General features: G+C 38.6%; 1 protein-coding gene across 2 annotated transcripts in view; it reads left to right on the top strand.

The window, feature by feature from the left end:
* Positions 1–21,118, top strand: part of lrrtm4l1 (leucine rich repeat transmembrane neuronal 4 like 1) — a 59,361-nt gene that overhangs the window by 15,595 nt on the left and 22,648 nt on the right. The window contains exon 2 of one of the 2 annotated variants that reach the window (XR_010094343.1): positions 1,723–3,418. Coding sequence is in view for 1 of the 2 variants with exons in the window: in XM_063478854.1 (XP_063334924.1) it covers positions 1,723–3,353 (1,631 nt within the window). In the remaining variant the exon portion in view is untranslated. The remainder of the gene's footprint in view (positions 1–1,722; positions 3,419–21,118) is intronic. The other variant, XM_063478854.1, reaches the window with a different exon arrangement.

The raw sequence follows: 21,118 nt of genomic DNA, 5'->3' as shown, positions 1-21,118 counted from the left end.
TCAGGCCCCTTAGTATTTGGACAGTAAGGCGTTTTTTGGGGGTGGGGTTTTCTACTTTTGTAAATCACACAGGGTTTTAAAATATTCAATCAAGATTTTATTGAACTGCAGACCTTCAGGTTTAATTCAAAGAATTTACCAAAAGGAATGCACTGTTGTTGTTGTACTTATTGTTATGATATCTGTTTACCGTTAATGATGTTTGTCCATCTTTCTGTCCTCAACGTCCTGGAAAGAAATAATCTCAAAACTTATGAGATGGTATTGTTCGTTGAACATAACTCAGACTCCTGGGTCAAGAATGTGGCCCTTGACATTTAGTGTAGCCAGAATGTGTTAGGACAGTGATACATCTTTAAACATATTCGCACTACAGCCGAATCTGAAATCAAGGACTGCCTGTCAGCATTTATATGAAGGTGTGTTTACATAATGTGAGTGGTGTGAACTTGTTTTGGTTGTCTTGCTGAATGTCTAAAAAATGTAGAGCAATGCGGGAAAAAATGTGCCAAGATCTAAGATCAGCTTTAAAACTTGGACAATCGCTGCATTTGCATGGCAGATGAGGCTGCCACTGAAGCAACAGGCAGCAGTTGTGCTAAGGCCATGTTGATAGGCTGCACAAGGTCTTAAGGTCCTATATAAAAGACCTGAGATACTACAGTCTAATGCAGGGGTGGGCAACTCCAGGCCTCGAGGGCCAGTGTCCTGCAGGTTTTAGATATCACCCTGGGTCAACACACCTGAATTAAATGATTAGTTCATTACCAGGGCTTTGGAGAACTTCAAGACATGTTGAGGAGGTAGCCATTTGAATCAGTTGTGTTGGATCAAGGACACATCTAAAACCTGCAGGACACTGGCCCTCAAGGCCTGGAGTTGCCCACTCCTGGTCTAATGGTATTGTAAATGATTCACAGAGCCATATGACAGAACAAATGTCATGTAGGGTGTATGAAATCATGGAAGCTTTTTTATTCAAAACAACTTGATGAGGGCTAATACTTATTCTGAGAAAATATCTCTTTTACATCATCCTGTAAAACTAAAATTCTGCACATTTAAGCAGTAGGTCTTCTGGTTACTTAAGCAGATGTGTATAATTTTTATCATGCTGTTTATCATCCTTGAGAAGTCTGTTCAGAATATTCATTTATGAGGAGAACTATATGTCAGTTAGTGTATTTCTTTTAGGAAACCATTGTCATGACCGGTTGGTTACGTAGAACCACTGTCCCAACTGTGTGTTAGGTCATGACATGACTGGCGGGTTTTTGTAAATATGATTCTTTTCATGACATAATGTAAAGAAAAAGAATGTAAAGATAAGTCATAAAGATACTTGAATAAGGGCCAATCTCAACAGAAACAGAAAAGTACCACTGCTGAATGATAAACTATTTAGATCACTAAAGAAATAATTTAAAACAAACAAACAAACAAAAAACCCACAATTTAAAAAAACATTATATTTGCCAGTCTCGAATTTTGAGATCTTTGTAGAAGAGATTTTATATTTAAGTCGTTTTCAATGCATGTATAAAGCTGTTGTTGCACCAGCCCAAGCAACACATTGCTGACTTTGCATGGTAAATCAGTAATAATACTTCTTAGTCCTTTTTGTTTGACAGCATGAATATTTTGAAATTGTAAATATAACTTGATCACCATTCAAATCTTTACGTTTTTTTCTCTGTATCTCTTTCTCATAATGTTTTGTAGGTCCATTGCTGTGTGATGGACGACTGACACACCTCCTCTTCCCTTTGCTTCTTCTCTTGCGGGCTCCCCTGTTATTCAGTTTTGGTGAGCGAACATGCCCCAATAGCTGCCGATGTGAGGGAAAAACTGTCCATTGTGATTCATCTGGATTTTTAGATGTTCCAGAAAACATCTCAGTAGGCTGCCAGGGCCTTTCCCTGCGATACAATGAACTGCATACGCTGCTACCATATCAGTTTGCTCACCTCAGCCAGCTTCTCTGGATCTACTTAGACCACAATCAGATTTCAGTTGTTGACAGTCGAGCGTTCCAGGGGGTCCGCAGACTCAAAGAGCTCATACTGAGCTCCAACAGGATTACAGCCCTACACAATTCAACATTTCATGGAATTCCAAATCTTCGAAGTCTGGACTTGTCCTACAACAAATTAGAAATCCTACAGCCAGGTCAATTCCATGGCTTACGAAAACTACAAAACCTTCACCTACGCTCCAATGGTCTCTCCAACATCCCAATTCGAGCATTTCTGGAGTGTCGAAGTTTGGAGTTTCTGGATTTGGGTTACAATCGAATCAAAGCTCTTACCCGCACAACTTTTCTGGGTCTACAGAAGCTGATGGAGTTACATCTGGAACATAACCAATTCTCTCGGATCAACTTTTTTTTGTTTCCACGTTTAGCCAACCTAAGATCACTTTATCTGCAGTGGAATCGAATTAGGGTGGTCAACCAGGGTCTGCCATGGACATGGTATACACTGCAGAAGCTTGATCTGTCTGGAAATGAAATTCAGACTCTGGACCCAGCTGTGTTTCACTGCTTGCCCAACCTGCAAGTCTTAAACCTGGAATCCAACAAGCTGTCCAATGTGTCTCAGGAGGCAGTGTCAGCGTGGATCTCACTGACCTCCATAAGTCTTGCTGGCAATATCTGGGATTGTGGAACTGGGATATGCCCACTTGTTGCTTGGTTGAGAAATTTTCGGGGTAGTAAAGACACAACAATGATATGCAGCAGCCCAAAGTACCTCCAGGGAGAAAAAGTCATGGATGCTACAAGGAGCCATGGTATTTGTGAGGAAATCGATTACATTCTGACTGAAACACCTTCACCAACGTCAGAGCTCATTTCGGAAGCCACTGCCGAACCAACCTTTGGCCCCACAAGTGGCATTCCACCTATGCCACCGACCAGTACCCTTGGTCCTCTCCCACCATTTAGACCTCGACCCATTCCTCATCCTACCTTTCCCGGGCATATGAGCAAAGATCCCAGAGACTCAGTGGTTCGCCCTCGACCCACTCACATACCACCCCCAGAGATAGAGCACATGACTCTGCACAAAGTGGTTGTGGGCAGCGTAGCACTCTTCTTCACCATGTCGTTAATCTTGACAATTTTTTATGTTTTGTGGCGGCGCTACCCAGGTGCAACCAGGTTGCTGCAGCAGAGATCCATGGTGGGACGGAAGCGTCGCAAAAAGAGTCCAGAGCCAGAACAGAACCTCAGCTCCCAGCTCCAAGAGTATTACATGAGCTACAATCCTGCTGCAACACCGGAAGCATTGGAGGTGCTAGGCAATGGCACTGGTTCCTGCACTTGCACAATTTCTGGCTCCAGGGAGTGTGAGGTATGATCGATCGCATCAGCCTAAAAATAAAAACTCAAAATCAAAATACAAGACCCAACAGAGAGGTAAATCCTTTATCAAGTATGTACTGTAAAAACACTAATCACAGTTAAGCACCCTTAACTCTTCATTTAAAGCACGCTTGACTCCAAATGTTAGATGTCTCCAATTATTCCAGTTTTTTATTTTGAAACCGACTCTAAAGGGGAAAATACAAAACAGCTAATCTGATCCAGGAAAAGAAATCTACATCATGGTCTCAGAGGACTGCATTAACACAATAATTAATGCATGCATAATTTTTTGTTCTCTGAATTATATTGGTTATGGCTTTAATTACCATTCTTTTGCTTGGAATTTATCTCTATATCACTTGTTATCTGGATGATCTTTTCAAAGCTACCCTTTTGAAAATGTTCTTCATGGTATGTAGACTTGAAAGCACAGGGAATAATTGGAAACTGTCTAACTAATTTGTAGACACTACTCCACATTAGCATTGCATGGCTTAGATGTTTTAAAGCTTTTTTGGTTTGCGTGTTTGGAGGAGTGAGAATGATGTGTTTGTGTGTGCGTGTGTGTGGACTAATGCATAAATGTGTGCCTACATAATTAATTTTTCTAATGAAAAATGCCAAATATACTATATTTAGCATCTATTAAGGTAAAATGGCAAGGGTCTATGAAGTGCAATGCTGTTAAGTAAGAATTTGGTAGTTTTGCTGTCACAAAGTGAGAGCAGTTGATCAATACTAGATAGAACATAAAGTTCAAATATATTGCCTATCGTCAGCTGAACATCCATTATAGATGTCTAAAGTTGATGATCTGCGCTGAGTGTGTCTGGCGCACTGCATGCCTCCTCACTTGAGGAAATTTATGTTAATCTGCATAGAGGGGAGGCACTATGGTAATCCCAAAGCTTATGATATGGCTTAAATGAGGATCCCTCTGCTCTGGTAAGGAGTGAATGTATAAACCATTGTAATTACAACCACCAACATGAAAACATCTAATTTTGGGACAAAAATTCTACCTTTCAAAATAATGACATTTCACCAATGGGCCCAAGATAGTTTAAGTAAATTAAAATACTTAAAATATTTTTGTCTGAATATTTTATTTTAAATGTGATTGATTTCAATTAAATTAAAAAAAGGGGAAATTGGAGGATACAATACATCAAATAATAGTTTTTTCTCTAGTTATCCTAACTCATATTCAAACTAATGTGAAAGAGGCTCACTGAGCAAAATGTTTAATTTTGAAATTTAAATTGTTAGGTACTATTCGTTTTTACTTGAGCTATAAACTTAATTTTCTCACATTGTGAAGTTATAATATAATAAGTAAATGTCAGTAAGAAAAAATAAATTTTTTTCCTTCCCTGTAGGTGAAGTCAGCATTACAGCAGTGGGGAGGTCGAATGAATTAAAGCAAGTCAACCAAATCACCTAATCAAATCAGCCTGTTCCATATACTCTAAGTCGTAACTCACTTGATATTGACAGTGGAGCAGGTCCAGCTTTTAACATTTTACATCAGCTGTAAAATTGTTTTCAACCTCCTACTTGCAGTTATAGCAGTATTTTTAATTCCAGTTTTCCTCATGGCATGTGTTCACAAGGACATATTGACAGTTACAATGTAGCTGGTTTGCTTTCATGATTCACTTTCATGATATTAGGCTATTGTAGAGTTCAGTCATAATGCACTGCATTATGATCGAATGGATAATGTCAGCAGTAACGATAAAGAGAAATGTACTAGGATTAAATTGATTTCAAGTGCTCCCAAGGATAAAAAAAATGGTGTGTGTTAAAATGACATGTACTTATATACAGAATAAACAAATGGCGATCAGTTTTATGCATAGATTTTTGTGAGCAAAGCAGCTAATCAAGCAGTCTGACTTCAAGGATGAATGAAGGAGCACTTCAAAGATGCAGTCCAGTGGTTAAGGGGTGAAACTAATGTCAAATCTAAAGCCAATTAGGATGCTATTCATCCAGAGGGTTATGGCTTCTTTCAAAAATTCTCCACTTCCCCTTTGGTGCTTATTCAGTTTCAATTACAAGATGTCTTAGTGGCATAGAGGTGTTTTGATATCTCTTTCCCAAAGCTTGTAATATTTGCTGAAGAAATCTCAATTTTGTGCAATGAGCCACAGCTTGAATGGATGTTTGCCCCTAAACTTTACTAGTAGCCCAAAACTACGCCAATTGAAAACTCTTAAAAGAAACATACCTTTGCTTTTGTAAATAGAGAATCAGATGCCTGATTACGCCTGGGTTTGACCAATACTAATCTACCCTCCAGAGATCAAAAACACAGCTGTGTATAGCTTTTCTCTGCTCTGAATAAATGAATCTGGGGTTCATCAGTTGCAAATGAAAACCAGCCAATAAAAGGTATCTTGCTCACTTGCATACTATGAAGGTTTTTTAAGCATTGCTTACCCTGCTACAACACCAAGCATCCAACACGCATTTACGCTGAACAAAGGACATTATGTTAAATTTACATATCTTTAGGCCGATTTTATTCAGTGGAGTATTTGGGGTTTTTTCTGAACAAGGATGTTATTAACTTTTCACTGTAGAGAATAATGTGGGAAAACATAATGTTGTGCAAACTCAGTTAATAAAGTTAATTCTCACTTTCAAAATCTTACTTGGAATTTGGTAAAAAGCATTTAGATTAATAGTTTGTTGGGGTTTTTTTTTCATTGTTTTGTTTTTATAGATGTATTCAAATTCCAAAGAAGTCCATAAGATTTGAAAAAATGAATGTCTTTTAAAGATAACCCAAAAAGTATTGTATACTTCATTTGAAAAGATTAAGAGACCCATATTTGTACAGTGTCTTGTGACTGCTGTGTTAGTCACCAGCACACAGCTTGACTCCAGTTTGATACAAACAAAAGCAATGCTCTGATTCTCTCTTTTAACTGCAAATATTTCTGTAGCAATCAGTGTCAGTGTAAGTATTGTTTCTCTCCACATAACCATAATCCAAATCTCATCATCTCAAAAACGATCTTTCCTTTTCAACATCACTGACGGTGTCTACAGTAGTTTGCTTGGGGGCGTTCTACACTGTTGCTTATTTCAGCCGTTTAATAATTGAGAAGCTGGTGTCAGCCTGGTTTAGTTTGATGAAAGTGCCATCTTGCTGGTCGGCGCAGCTGGCTGTGCCTTTCATTACGGCTGTGTGCAGCGCCAGCAGTCCCTTTTGGATGGCAATGGGGAGGAACAAAAGCTAGCACAACACATTTACTCTGGTGTGGCTAGAATTCGGTGAGGTATTCTGACTGACACGGCATGGCATCAGAGCCCAGCAGGAGACAAGTCGATGTCTTTTTTACTTACATCCTAAAGATTTTGAGGCAAGAAACTCAACACTTAAAAGCCTGTGCAGCTCCAGAGGTTTGTTTGGTTTTTTTGGGTTTTTTTCACAGGTTGAGGTTAGCTGCAGTTATGCATGGCGTTTGCTGAGATCACCAAAATGGATCAGTAATACACCATGTACAGAATTCAAATATGGGCAGGTCTCTCATGTAGGAGTTGTGGAAAATTTACAGCTATGGGAAAAAAAACAGCTTTAGACGTGGTGCCTAAATGATAGCAAGTATTACCACAAATAGAAATTAAACACGGCTTATTTCAGGAAGCTCATATGTGTGGGTATACTCTGCTATTCGAGATCCACAACTATCATCCTATTTATCTTATTAAAACTTCCCTTGAAGCTTTAATAAGCCCTGGTAGGCCTATTGACTCATTGTTTCTATACCAAAATAGTGATGTTCATGAATCTTCAAAATAGTGAATGCTGAAGTTTAATTTACATAATAGCATTACATTAACAGGCGGCATGAAGTTTAAAGCATAAATGGGTGACTCTTTGAAATATTAGAATGATAATCTTTGCCTTCTGATTCATTTTGTTGCTGATCACATTCGGTTGGCAACACAGTGCTGTATTTCATTGTAGATGGGTTCAGCTACTTTGAAATACTGGAAAAAGTCTAGGCTATGGAATAAAATGGAATAGTCTTTGTTATAACACTGAATATGTTTCAATCACATTTTTATATTTCTAAAATTATTTTCTAAATCCTTGGAATGCCTATTAAATAATAAAAAATGATACCCCAGTTAATACACATTTATTATAATAACTTAAACTGAAAAAAAAAATCAATGTCATTTAAGAAATAAAATTTTTCTGTCAGCAGTAAAACAACTATTAACTAAAGTTTAATTAACTATCAGTTTATATTTTATTAACAAATTCTGTTATAAAGTGTTATTGTGAAAGGTCAATTATACATATTTTGACATACAATTATAAGAAAAAGATAGTAGTAAAACATACAGTTGTGGACAGCACGAGTATGGTTGCAGTGTGATCATTACGTCATGCTGCTCAGCTCTGTGGCAATAATATAGCAGTACACAGTTTGAACTCATTGTATTCAGTTTTGGTGTTGATAAAGTTGATAATTCTGCCCAGACAATGAAATTCACAGACTCTGTGTGTGAGCTATAATAACAGGCGAATTGGTTCATCTTCTGTTTATTTTTTTTTTAAAAAGATGTTTTTGCTGCATTTCAACAACCATTCACTTTTTAAGACTTCAAAGCATAAATTAACTTCATCTTGGGCTTGTTTGTGATCCTCCTACATGTTGACAGATTATAGAATAGTACAAATTGTTACACATACCTACAGGGCAGTTAAAATAAATAATACTGGGAATGCATATTTTGATCTTAAGAGCCCATTACATGTATTTTTGGTAAGCAGTTGTAATGATTTTAATGTTGTACAGTATTGGTGTTGTATGTGTGTGGAAAGGCAATCATATGTGTTTAAAATACTGTTATAATAGCACGTGCACCTTTGAAAGTAATAGTAAGTGGATAGAAATGTTGCTTTGACATAAACAGTCACTAAAACAGTCTAAGAAATCAACATGAGGTGAGTGATGTTTGATTGTCTCATAGGAGAAACTGAAAAAGTAGATTTGGCAGTTCATTCTCTCATTGGTCTTTCCTCAAGCGATCCCTGCTTCTGGGAGATACTGTGCTGGTACCCTACCCCCACCCTTTACCTCAACACGGCTTTGAAGAGAGAAGGGTGTCACACAGTCAGCCCCAGCGTACACTTTGCATGTCCCCTGGCTAATTTCCCCTCTAGTCCCGTTCCACTTGACAGGCGTTCTTCCAAAAACCATTTAGAAGAACACTTTCATTTTCCGCTCTCTCTCCCCTTTACCTCATCAGCTCTAAGGAACCATTAAGAGCTTAAGTGCAAGCAGGCATACACTACTGAGAAAGATCTCAATGAATATACAGTAAGTCTCACACCCCTGATTCCAGTTTAGTCATTTGCTCCCTCACTTCCCCTCCTGCCCCAAATTCTCCCTTGCAGGCACTAAAACAGCTTTTAATATGTGCATCATGCAATCCTCTCTGGTCTTACATTATTAAATTCATCATTTCTGTGATCGAGCAAGATAGAGTTTAAAGTAACTGAATTATTAAGAGGTTTTTTGGTCTATAGTAAGCTTTCTGTCTGTTTTCTCTTGTTTTTTAAACTTTCTGTGTCTTATGCTCCAGAGAGCAAGATCCTGCTGCTCCTGTCAGCCAATAACTGAACCTCTTTTAATGGAAACGGAGGGCTAATGAGGGAGCGATATGTGTTTCTGGCTGCACGGCCCAAGTATTTTTCCAGTTGACAGAACAGAGAAAAGCTGCAAAACATCTTACTTTATCATCATTTAAAATGGCGGACAGTTGGAACAGCTGCTTGTATGACAATGCCAAGAAGCCCCTTGGTGAGAAGTATTTCCACTTCTTCGGTGCAACAAACCTCTTAGCCCTCTCAGAGGGACAATTTCATGCCCTCTTCCCTCGATTGCTGGGTCATCCTCAAAAGAACTCCCAGGAAGGTTGTGCTGGATGATGATGCATGTACTAAAATGTTGTAGACGTGATTCTGCACCCTAGGCACTCCCTCCTATCTCACATGAAGAGATGCAGTCATACATACTCAACACAAACCCCGGTGAGTGGTGTATTCTTAGCAGCTTCTGGAGCCTGATTTGGCCCTGGAGCTAAGACAAATAAGGATCTTCTGTTTTACTGGATATCACACCAAAAACAGAGAGGAGATTCTATAGTATATTTTTTTGAACAGTTTTTAGACTGAAAAGGGGAAAACAGCTCAGTGGCACCTTATATAAAAGATCCACCTCCGCGTTTGCCCTAAATTGAATTTTCTAATCTGCTACCTGCCCCCCTCCTCCCCCTTCTTCTTGCCGTTGGCTTTGGCAGCCACTGTATACTTCATCCTCAGATAACAGTAGCATCAACCCACCCACCTCACTTGTTCTGTCAAAAACACACAAACATCTTGTTTTGCTTCAGTCTTAATAACTGCAAAGCTGGCACATGTACACACACGTACTAAAATGTGCAGATACAAAAATGAGAATAAGGATAACTCACTATGTCATCACATTCACTGCAGAGGCAGGTCAAAAAAGATATTAACATATATAACTAGACACACTGACACAGGTAAATTGTGTAGTAATTATGCATTTAATGTTAATAAAGCAACTAAAAATGTAGCAAGGATAAAGAAAATAAAGGTAGGAAAAAAAAAAGGTAAGGAACTTGCAACAAATGTTTCTGGCCATTCTTGAACTGTAATAGTCTACAGCAGGCAGTCTTGGCATATTAAACACCTAGACTTCTGCAACACGTATGTAAGTTAGTAAGCAAGAGCAAAAAAATAGGTGAATAAACATATATTGAACCTCTGTCTTAATGTGACACTCATATGCCATATGCATTTCATACCATTTACTGCCTTAAACTGAATCAATCAATAGATCAAAAATGAATGGGCAGTTCTTGTCACCTTCATAGTCAGCAGGATTTATTTCAACAACACCCATCTAGTTGAGAGCGTGTCTGTTTCATGCCAGAAGCCACAAAACCTCATTAAGTGTCATCACACAAAAAAGGGGATTTCTGTTTTTTTTTTAAATGAAACTAACTTCTTAAAAATTTTAATATTACTTAAAATTAAGCCACACAGTATGAAATAAACTTCAAAAATGAATCTACTTTGTATTGACTTTCCATTTGCCTGCAGTGCTAGTCTTGCAGAATACAGCAATTCATCTCCAGCACACTTCTTCATCCTGCTCTTATTTAATACAAGTAAATGGGTGTAAATGGGTGTGGAAGACAGTGCCCTAAAGCTAGTGAAGCAAAAAGATCTTTGTGTGATTGGCTAAGTAGTTAATAAACACGTAAGACGTTGTCCTTGCTTTTTATTGCTGGTACTCTTAGTAGTTTTTAACCAGAAACTTTTATCCGCTATTCTCCATTCTTTGAAGAAACAATGGTGTGTTGAGAAAAGATTTTCAAATTAAGTAGGAATACTGGGATGTGGGATAAAGTGTGTTGCCTTCAGTTGAGATTTTTCTCAGTTGTATTTGAGACAGTTTTCTTTGCAGCATTGTGCGGCTGAACAAAACTCCAGCAATAACCTAGCATGCCAAATGCCAAGATGGAGATATGCATATGGTTTGTCGGGATGAGACTGCTGATTCTTTGTATTAGGTTTAGCAGAATACATTTATTCAGGTAGAGAATTATGAAGTGCAGTAAATACATGTGTCTTTCTACCAAACAGTGTGGCAAGGAGTGATAGTAGCACAAAATCCGCATGTACATTTTTGATTTCAGCTTAATGCAAATACCAGTATGGAAACATTGTCATTCACAAGGGTATCAAATACTTACATTTTCAAAGCCAGTAGCATCAGACTGATATTAACAAGGTTTCCTTTGGTATTGGTGTCTTGATCAGGCTGAGTGTTGGCTATATTAAAGTTCAACATTCTAGTTATAGGTTAACTGGCTAAGTTAACTCACTGAGTTAATCCAGGGAAAATGGTACAGCCAGCGCAATGCACACCAATGTCGAAGGACAAAAAAAAATAGTATGATATTTCAGTCTGAACCAAAGCAGCAGACCAAACGTCCACTACAGGGCCTAAATATGCTGTACTTTATGGAGCTGAATTTTTTTTTTTTTCTTCTTCATGATGATCCTTGTAATCGTCTTTCAAACCCTCACAATGAATCTTTACTCATTAGTTGGAGCCCTGTAGTGTAGCATTCTAATTCTGCAGGGAATAAGCATCCACAACTATCTTCCCATTTGTCTTATTAAAACTTCCCTTGTAGCACCTTTTGATTCCTCATTGCTGTTTTATTGCCAACTGTGAAGCATTTGAGTTTAGAAAATGTGAGAAAATAAAGGCTGAAGGAAGTCAGCTGGAATGAAAATGTGGAACAAGGAGGCACTATGCCATTTGTGCTATTTATAACATTAAGAGGTTGGTGGCTAATGTGCAGCCAGGCAAGGAATCCCATGAAATCACCTCTATGTAGGAAGAGCATGGCTGTAGTACCATAAGAGGGTTTACAGCAATGACCAGTGTATCCTAACAAGCTGTCTGCACTAGACAGACTGTACCCTATGAACCTTGAAACTGTGTGAAGGTAGTTTAGTCATAAATAATACTTCATTGTTCTCTTCAAAAGACATAGGTTAGAGTAATTAATTGTGTTTCAATAGTTTGAACTGCACATTGCTTTTTGGTTATGAAATCTCAAAGAGTTATTTTGGGCTCCAAGGCCTATCAGGTAAAAATAAAAAAAATCACCAATTCAAACTGTTTTTACATAAATTTTTTACAGTAAGTACAATATTATTTTTGCCTTCTTTGTGCATTACTTATATAATAAGAATCGAATAGGACTGCAACTTTTGTGCAGAACTTGGGGGGGGGGGGGGGGGGGGGGGGGGGGGGGTGAGATACTGTTTTTTTTTGTTGTTGTTGTTTTTGTTAGGTGTGTGTGGTTTCTGGTTTGGGTTTTTTTGTTTCTCTCCTTTTGCTCCTTCAGTTCAGTTGCGCAAAGTTGCTGGTTCTTTCTCTACAAATGTTTAAATCATTAAAGTGTGGTTTCCTAAAGGGAACCGAAACATTTGTGGAGATCACATATTTTTAAATGGCTCCCTATAGGCACAATTTTCTTTTTCCAGAATCTAAGAACATCCACATCCACCCATGAAAAAAGCATGTCTTAGTAGACCAGAATAATGCTGCCTTTTCTACTCCAAGTGACCCATGCTAGTTTAAAAAGTTTAAATAAAATACCTATACCTATAGCCTATACCTCACACACCACTTACATTTATGTTGCCCTGTGCTTTCTATGAGTAATGGCTGCATGGCTACTGTTTGTAATAAATTTTGCTATTTAATAAGTTATCACTAATTGATCTTGCATATTATCTGAAGACATCCTCTCTGTGAACAAATTAATCCCACTTTCCGTCATTATATTGCTGTTTCCATGGTCCTGTGGTGCACCCTGTGTGACTGTGTCTTATAACAGGGTGAAATGGCACTTGGTAGGTTAAATAGTGACTCAAAAATGGCTGTAGGTTATCTGTCTCTCTGTGTTACCCATGTGAGTAGTGACCTGCGGTTGGTGAGCCCTGCCTCTTTCCCAGTGTCAGTTAGGCACAGCGACTCCATGACTTTGAGGATGACTGGAGCTATGGAGCTATTTTTATAATATTTATCTAATTACACTCATTTATTATAACTGCATTTTCTTCTTCATTGCATTGATTCAGCACTGGTCCATTTTGACATGATAGCATCACACACCTCCTACAGCTTTGTCATATACACTTCTTAACACTTTAAAAATGCATCAGATCTCAATAGGAAAAAAACCAAAACAAGACAAAAAAAAACCATGCTGAATATCTGTCTATCCTGATATGGACCGGGTAGTGTGAAAGGATGCCACATCTTTTGATGAAAATAAAACGTCCTTGCATCCATGCCTGACAATGTTGTGGCATGCTCCTAATGAGATGACGGACAGTGTCGTGGAGGATATCCTCCCAGATCTGTTCCAGGCAGTCACTGAGCTCCCGGACAGTCTGAGGTGCAAGCTGGTGGTGTCAGATTCGATGGAACATAATGTCCCAGAGGTGTTCTGCTGGAGCTTGGGGGCCTGACAATGGTTTAAATTCCTTCATCCTCCAGGGACTGCCTGCTTTCATGTCTGTAACATGTTCTCAGGGGGAACCCTGCTTATGACTTTTTTGATCAGACATTCACACCAGTGGCTTGCTGAAAGTAACTTTGTAGTCCTCCATCAACGTTAATGCTATACTTCCCCATACAAAGGGGCTGTGGTCCTTCTGATGGGTTGAGGACCTTCTATGGCCCTGTCCAGCTCTTCTAGAGTAACTGCCTATCTCCTGCACTCTCCTGCATTATTAGTGGTGATCATTTTTGGATAAGAATGTGTAAAGTTAGTTTTATATTCTGGTTCATAATATAATGTACATTCAAGTTTTGTTAAATGTCACATTGAGGCTGTCATTTATTAACTGCTGAGTATGACACTGTCACTAGTAGTTGCATTTGGAGTGCTACTTGCACTTTTGCACCCTCTGGCAAGTGTCAACAGCCACTTCAGTAGAAAAAAGGGGAAAGGAAAACAATATCTCCTGTAGCTGTTTGGCAGTTCGTCAGGATAAAATCTTATTATGTCAGACAGTCAAAAGTGATTTGGAACATGTGAACATGTTTTGCATAAAAACAAAAAGAAAAAAACACAACAATGTCGTAATGAATTAACTAAGCTAAAATACCCGGTAGTAAAAGGAATAATAGCCAAATTCCTACTATATTTAGATGCATTTAAATTTCCGCGGCCTGCTCTTACTATTAGAGACTTTTTTTGTATTAAACAAATTTTGTCACGTCACGTTTAAGGCTCTGAAGTGAGGAAAGTAATGATGGATAATTATGTTTGGCTTGTAAATAGTACATCTATTTTTGAAAAATAGAGATAAAAATTATATGTCATCAAATTATGTATACCAATAGGAAATGACACGTAGGCTTTTTGATCGAAAGAACCACTGTAGATTCGGTGTGTGAGTAATGCTTTCCCCTCTTTCAACAAGTACCAAAAATATAACTGAATGAGACACCATTTACTCAGAGCCTGCTCCCATGTAATTTTATATTCTGCGCTATCATGTTCAAATGCAAATGCCTACACAATATGGGAGGGGTTTTTTTTCCAGAGTAGAAGGCATACATGAGTGAGAAGAAATACAGCTTATTCTCTGAAATAGTGAATGGAGATAAATTTGAAATTTCGGCCCCATTACACTAGTCAGTTCAACTGAATTGTAGGGGTGATGAAATCAGAATGAGATCTTCTTACACTTAAAGTATATTTGCAATAAGGCACATATAGTATATGAATCTCAGATCGGAAATCACACATTTCACAAGACATTGCAGTCAGTCTTGAATACTTGGCAGCAATGTTCCCAAAGCTGTTTAATAAGTTTACTCTTTACACATTAAAAGTTTAGCTGTGGTTTAGTAGCTAACAAATTGCGTTCAAAATGAGATACAATTTTTTTGTTCATTTCACAGGATCATGTCCATGTCCCATCCTCAGATATATACTAAATCCTTTAATCCAGGATCAGATAAGTACTACAATAGTTCAGTACACCCATCATATGAATGTATATCATTATATTTATCTTCTGATTATTGTATATTTTTCAGTACAGTTAAAATATGTTTCCTGGAGAAACTGATGCTTTAACCTGACACTAGACTGTGTCTCAAATCAACCTCAAACTATTTCCGTATATACTGAGGGAAAACACAATTTAAGTCTCCCTTAATCTCAAACCTTACCTCGTCTCAAATCTTCACTTTATTTATACCAGTGCTTCCTAGAAATGGAACAGCTTCCCTATCTGCCTTAAAAGCATTGAGTGGTATACGGATATTAATAACTGATAGCCTGAGATGATTTAAAGTCATCTGACATAATCCTAAAATTAGCAAACTTTTTTTTCTTTTTCCCTATAAAATTCCAAAGATGAACATATTAGAAATTGCTGCTTTACACACCCAAAAATTAGAAATGAACATCTTTCCTTTCATATCATGTGAAGACTTCTGTCAGTCTCTTAAATGTTAGTGCATCAAAACATTCACAAAAAGAAGGCTTGGCATAAAAATGGAATAAACCACCCCAACCAATCTGTACCACTTGATCACTTAGACATAGTGATGGTTCTGTTATCTTTTAGGCATGTATGACTGTTAATGGAACTGGCACACTGGCATTTATTGATGTTTATACTGTGGACAGTATCAACACAATGAATTCAGGGTTCTAAGCCAAGATTCAACATCAAAATTCAATTTTCATCATTTACAAGACCATTAATTATAAACATGGGTTCATAGTAACCCAAGAGCTTGACAGTATCTGGCTGACCAGTCAAAGTAGGTCTTTGACTGGTCAGCCAATAATTAGATTTCATTTACTTACAGAAGCATAAACCAAAGGCAAAGGGATCACACAACAAGCTGACTGTGACTACAGTGAAAGCATCGTTGAAAGTGTCTGCTGATGAAGGTTTCACGCAGCTGTAGAATCGAAAAGATTTTTCACAAATTTTTAAACATAGTTGTATATTGTGTATTTGTCCAATTACTTTTTAAAGCTCTAAACTTTGGGATTATGTGCTAAAAGGGCTCCCAAACAGTTCTTTCTATACTGAAAACTACTCAAATTAAAGCAGAGACTTGACACTTGAATATGCACTTCATTGTCTTATGTCAAAATTAATTTGCCAAAGCACAGAGCCTGAATAGTACTGAAAAATGTACAGTCTGGAGTATAGCGCTGGGTAAGTGGTACAGAAAACCCTCCAACCATGATAGAAATCAATTACTGTAAACACTGCACATGCAGTATATAAACCATAGCAGTTTTGTATTATGGATAAACAATGGGGTGTTTGAAAGGCTTAAATTGAGTTGACTTATTTCTTTTTTACCTCTTATAAAATGAAACTGTACCACTGCCTAAACACAATACAATTAATCATCTAAAAAGGTTTTTATCATGATCATTACATTATGAAAGAGTCCATTTTAATTTACATCTTTGCCTCTTACTGATGCCAAAACCTCCCTTGTGTAACCGTTGGCCAAACTACTGTCCAGATGAAATAATTGAATAATAAAAGTGTTTACAACATCTCTATCATACTTAATCATATTAAAATGTATTGTATTGCATCAGACAGTCCTGACTTGAATTTCATTTACTCAGTGACTACAGATCATGATTCCCTATTAAAATATTTATTAGGTCAGTTTGTGAAGGAAACACAGAAGCAAATTACAGTTTCTCACATCTTCAGATTTAGAAATAATCTGTAAGACTGAGCAAAGGCTCAGGAGACTTGCTGCAGCACAGTTTTGCACCATATTACATGAACTCACATAGCAGACTGTTGGTTCCCTTGTGTCACTTTGCTAATGAGTTATTCACGCTTATAAAATGTTGATTAATTGAACTGTCTCTGACCACATAATAAAACACGTGAACTCTGATTCAGGGTGACTTTCTCCCTATATTAGTTATTGTTTCATTTCATGATAATATTTCATAAAGTGAGTCACTGCAGTCTTATTCCCAATGTAAAATAAATAAATAAATAAAGGTCTAAAATAGGAAAATGGAAAACTGACCTCCCGTTCGTGTCACTCTTGCAGAAATCAATAATCATGATTGTAACCATGTTACCAAGATATGACCTAGACAAATACAAGTAAGATGGCATTGGGGAAGGACGAATTAATTTTTAATCAAACAAATGCAGAAACCTGGTTGTAAAAGCTGAGTGTTATAGAGAAGAACTAAGGAAATGCCATTTCTGAGATGAGAGGATCTGCGGGGAGCCAACATGACCAAAGAAGAGCCCCTGCATTTCTAGCAGGGTCCCAGAAGACGTGTGGGAAAAACGGGGAGATTTTGATTTAAACACTGTACCTCCCAGTGCACAGCCAAACTGTGTGATCTAATAACATTAATTCTATGAGAAAATGTGTCAACTGTCAGTTGAGATTTTGCTGTAGTGTTCCTAATGATTATATCCGTGTCTGGTTTCATTAAGCCATTGTAGGCACTGCCGAGGGCTTGGGGACCCATGTATCTGGATCCACACTGCTGTACAAAAGTTTAAGATGTTCAGATTTTTACAATATGTAGCCTCATTTGGAAGGCATCTGATTTGCCTCAAGTGAATTTCGCAGTGTGGCTATGGTAGTAGGTTTAGAGTTTGTTGACTACTCTTAAGACTCCTGTATCATACAGTACAGTCTCAGAGACCTGGTCTCAACAATCTATTTGAACAGACAGAAGCAACAACAAGGCTTGTCTTCACAGATGAACTGGGAGATTAAACATTAACTCCAATTTAAGATTACCAAATTAACTATTATTAACCAAATTACCTATTAGCTCCACCAGTCTGAGAAGAGATATGGATTTTATGATGGCTGTAGATGCTTTTGCACAGAAATAAATGCTTGTTTGTGCAGCAAGACAGCCCACATTGTTACTGTGTGTTCATGACTGTTTAATAACTATTTGTCAGACTCTGTGTTTGACATGTTTTTAGACTTTTAGTGTGGGAATCAGTGACAGCTGATAGAGCAGCAGACTGATGGCTTTGGCGGGAATATGTATCATGTTTTCTTAGAATTCTCTAGAGAGGGGGAAAAAGGATTGCCTTTTAGCGATGCTGTTTGGCTGATTGTGCTTATTAAATCCTGCATTGATACATTCATTTGGAGTGAAACTCTACCAGTTTAACTGCACTCATCTCTGCTTAGGTTTTGGATTAATGCGGAACACCTGGCCGATATCCAGTATCTGGTACATTTTAACGAAAGAGGACTGAGTAGTCAGGTTGATGCTAACATTAAACTCAGGTAATTTCTCTCTACTTATAAAGCTAACATCCCTGATACAGATGATAGATGGTTTTCCTACCTCATCTTCAACTGATATCTTGTTAGACATCCGTGTTGGTAACAGATGGGGCTAGGGATGAGCATCAACTGCTGCGATAGTTTTTCTGGATTTTTGTAGCTGGACAGTCAGAGGACATTGTCACAGAGATTGCATGAGATGTTAGGAAAAATCAGTTTGCAGCAATGCATATGAAGGGGACAAGTGCAACCCAACATCTTTGGATATCGCTTAAGGGAAATATATAACAGAATAGCACCACCATGACGCAGATTTACTACCGTTAATGCTAGTTTTAAAACTGCGTTTTCCAGGTATGTAGGTCATTGGGAACAACATCTAAATTCAATTTCCTTGAATTTTCCTATATCATTATAGCCTTACCTTCTAGTCACTTCATAAAGTATTCGCTTATGACTAGTGTGACAGCAGCAAGACCAGGTAAGAATTTAAGCATTTTACTGAGGTAAAGATGGGTTCAGTACACAAAAAAAGAGTAGACCAAGGCAAAAAGAATGAGACAGAACTGGGTCAAATATATGGGGAAGCTAAGACTAATAAACTGCTAGAACTCTAAGAATATATCTAATGATTGGACAGAGGTATGGGGGGAAATGCAGTTTAAATATACAGGGGAGACAGTTGCACACATGTGCAACGTGCTAGGGTGGAGTAGGCAGTGATGCAGGAAGGTGGCACAGGAGGGCAGTAAGTAGGGAGAGTTAGGAATCATGCCAAGCCTTCACATTATGGCATTATTTTTGTGCCACTATTCTGAGCGCACGTAAAAAAAATTTGAGCGCACGTAAAAAAAATTTGCAGGTGCAAGTGTTGCATTTTGAGGAGAAATTTATTTCAAGCGAAGAAAAGCTAAATTTGAGTGAACAAAACTCATTGCTGCGTGCAAAAAATGTATTTCAGTGTTTGCTATTATCCATACACACACACAATAGCAGCCCCTCTCGCTCAGTTTTTGCATTTGCGCTTGCTTGCAATGTGTTGCTCGCGCTCTCAACATTTCTGCCCGTGCGCGCTCAACTCTTTCTGTACACCGTTATATTTGTGCCACAAAACCAGCCAATCACAGACTTGGATGCAAAAAAATCTGATTGGCTGTTTTCGTCTCCAATCAGCTCGAAATGACGAAATGCAATATCCCAGAATCCCTTTCGTCCAAAACTCAAACGAGGCAGTGGCGGAGGAACACAGAGTGGCGGAGTTTGAAATATTACTCTTACTGGGTCACAAACTTTTAAGATAGTTTCAAGCGAGAATGGTGCTGTGTAAACTTCAGGGTGAGGATGCCCGTGGGTAACAGGCATCTCCGAAAACATTAGAGCACTTCTCCAAAAGTTGATTCTGTTCATCTGGACGTAGCGTTTTGTGGGAGAAACGTTTCGTCACTCATCCAAGTGACTTCTTCAGTCTCAGCTGACTGCAGGTTTCCCCAATCTTATAAACAGTACATTTGCATAATGACTGAAACCAGCCCACTGAAAGAACAATGGGCTGGGAGGTCAGTTCCTTAATCTTAATTATGCAAATTTTCATGACCATTGATCAACAACCACTGACCAAAACCCACTGATCAATGGCCATGAGTACCATTCACAGAGAGTTGGGGAATGGCTGCAATCACAGCATTGTAAGATGGCGAAAGATGTACCCTTAGGCCCCCCTCCTCGATTCAGAGATGGCCTTTCCCTTTTCACGTAAATGGCCTCCTTGACTCCGCACTCAATCCAGCGTTCCTCCCTGTCCAAGATGTGTACATCCTCATCATTGAAAGAGTGTCCACTGGCCTGTAGGTGTAAATAGACTGCAGAGTCCTGGCCTGACGAGGTAGCTCTTCTGTGTTGTGCCATCCGCTTCGCCAGAGGTTGTTTGGTTTCCCCGATGTATAAATCCTGGCAATCCTCCTGGCACTGAACAGCGTACACTATGTTACTCTGTTTGTGTCGGGGGACCCGATCCTTGGGCTGGACCAATTTTTGGCGCAGCGTGTTTTGGGGTTTAAAAGCCACAGAGACCCGGTGTTTCGAAAAAATGCATCTCAACTGCTCCGATACTCCTGACACATATGGGATCACTACAGGTTTACGCTTAGGCAGCGGTTGTCCTTCTCTCCTGGATCGGCTGGAGCTTTCTTTAGGCGCCTTTCCAGCGTTGACAAAAGTCCAGCTGGGATAACCACATTTACTCAGGGCCTTGTTGATGTGCTGTTCTTCTGCCTCCCTGGCCGCTGTGTCAGTGGGGATGGTGTTCGCTTTGTGTTGTAGCGTCCTAATGACACCCAGTTTGTGCTCCAGTGGATGATGAGAGTCAAACCTTAAATACTGATCCGTATGTGTAGGTTTACGGTACACGTCAGCTTTTAGATGTCCCCCATTACTATAGATAAATCGAGCAGATATTTGAAGTTTATTTGAAGTTTATTTGAAGTTTGGCTGGTTTTGTGGCACAAATATAACGGTGTACAGAAAGAGTTGAGCGCGCACGGGCAGAAATGTTGAGAGTGCAAGCAACACATTGCGAGCAAGCGCAAATGCAAAAACTGAGCGAGAGGGGCTGCTATTGTGTGTGTGTATGGATAATAGCAAAGACTGAAATACATTTTTTGCACGCAGCAATGAATTTTGTTCACTCAAATTTAGCTTTTCTTTGCTCAAAATAAATTTCTCCTCAAAATGCAACACTTGCACCTGCAAACTTTTTTTACGTGCGCTCAAATTTTTTTTACGTGCGCTCAGAATAGTGGCACAAAAATAACGCCAT

Source organism: Pelmatolapia mariae, linkage group LG7 (assembly GCF_036321145.2).
Source record: "Pelmatolapia mariae isolate MD_Pm_ZW linkage group LG7, Pm_UMD_F_2, whole genome shotgun sequence".
In the NCBI taxonomy this organism is placed as follows: Eukaryota; Metazoa; Chordata; class Actinopteri; order Cichliformes; family Cichlidae; genus Pelmatolapia; species Pelmatolapia mariae.
The sequence above is the reverse complement of the archived record's forward strand: the minus strand, read 5'-3'. Positions and strand labels throughout refer to the sequence as shown.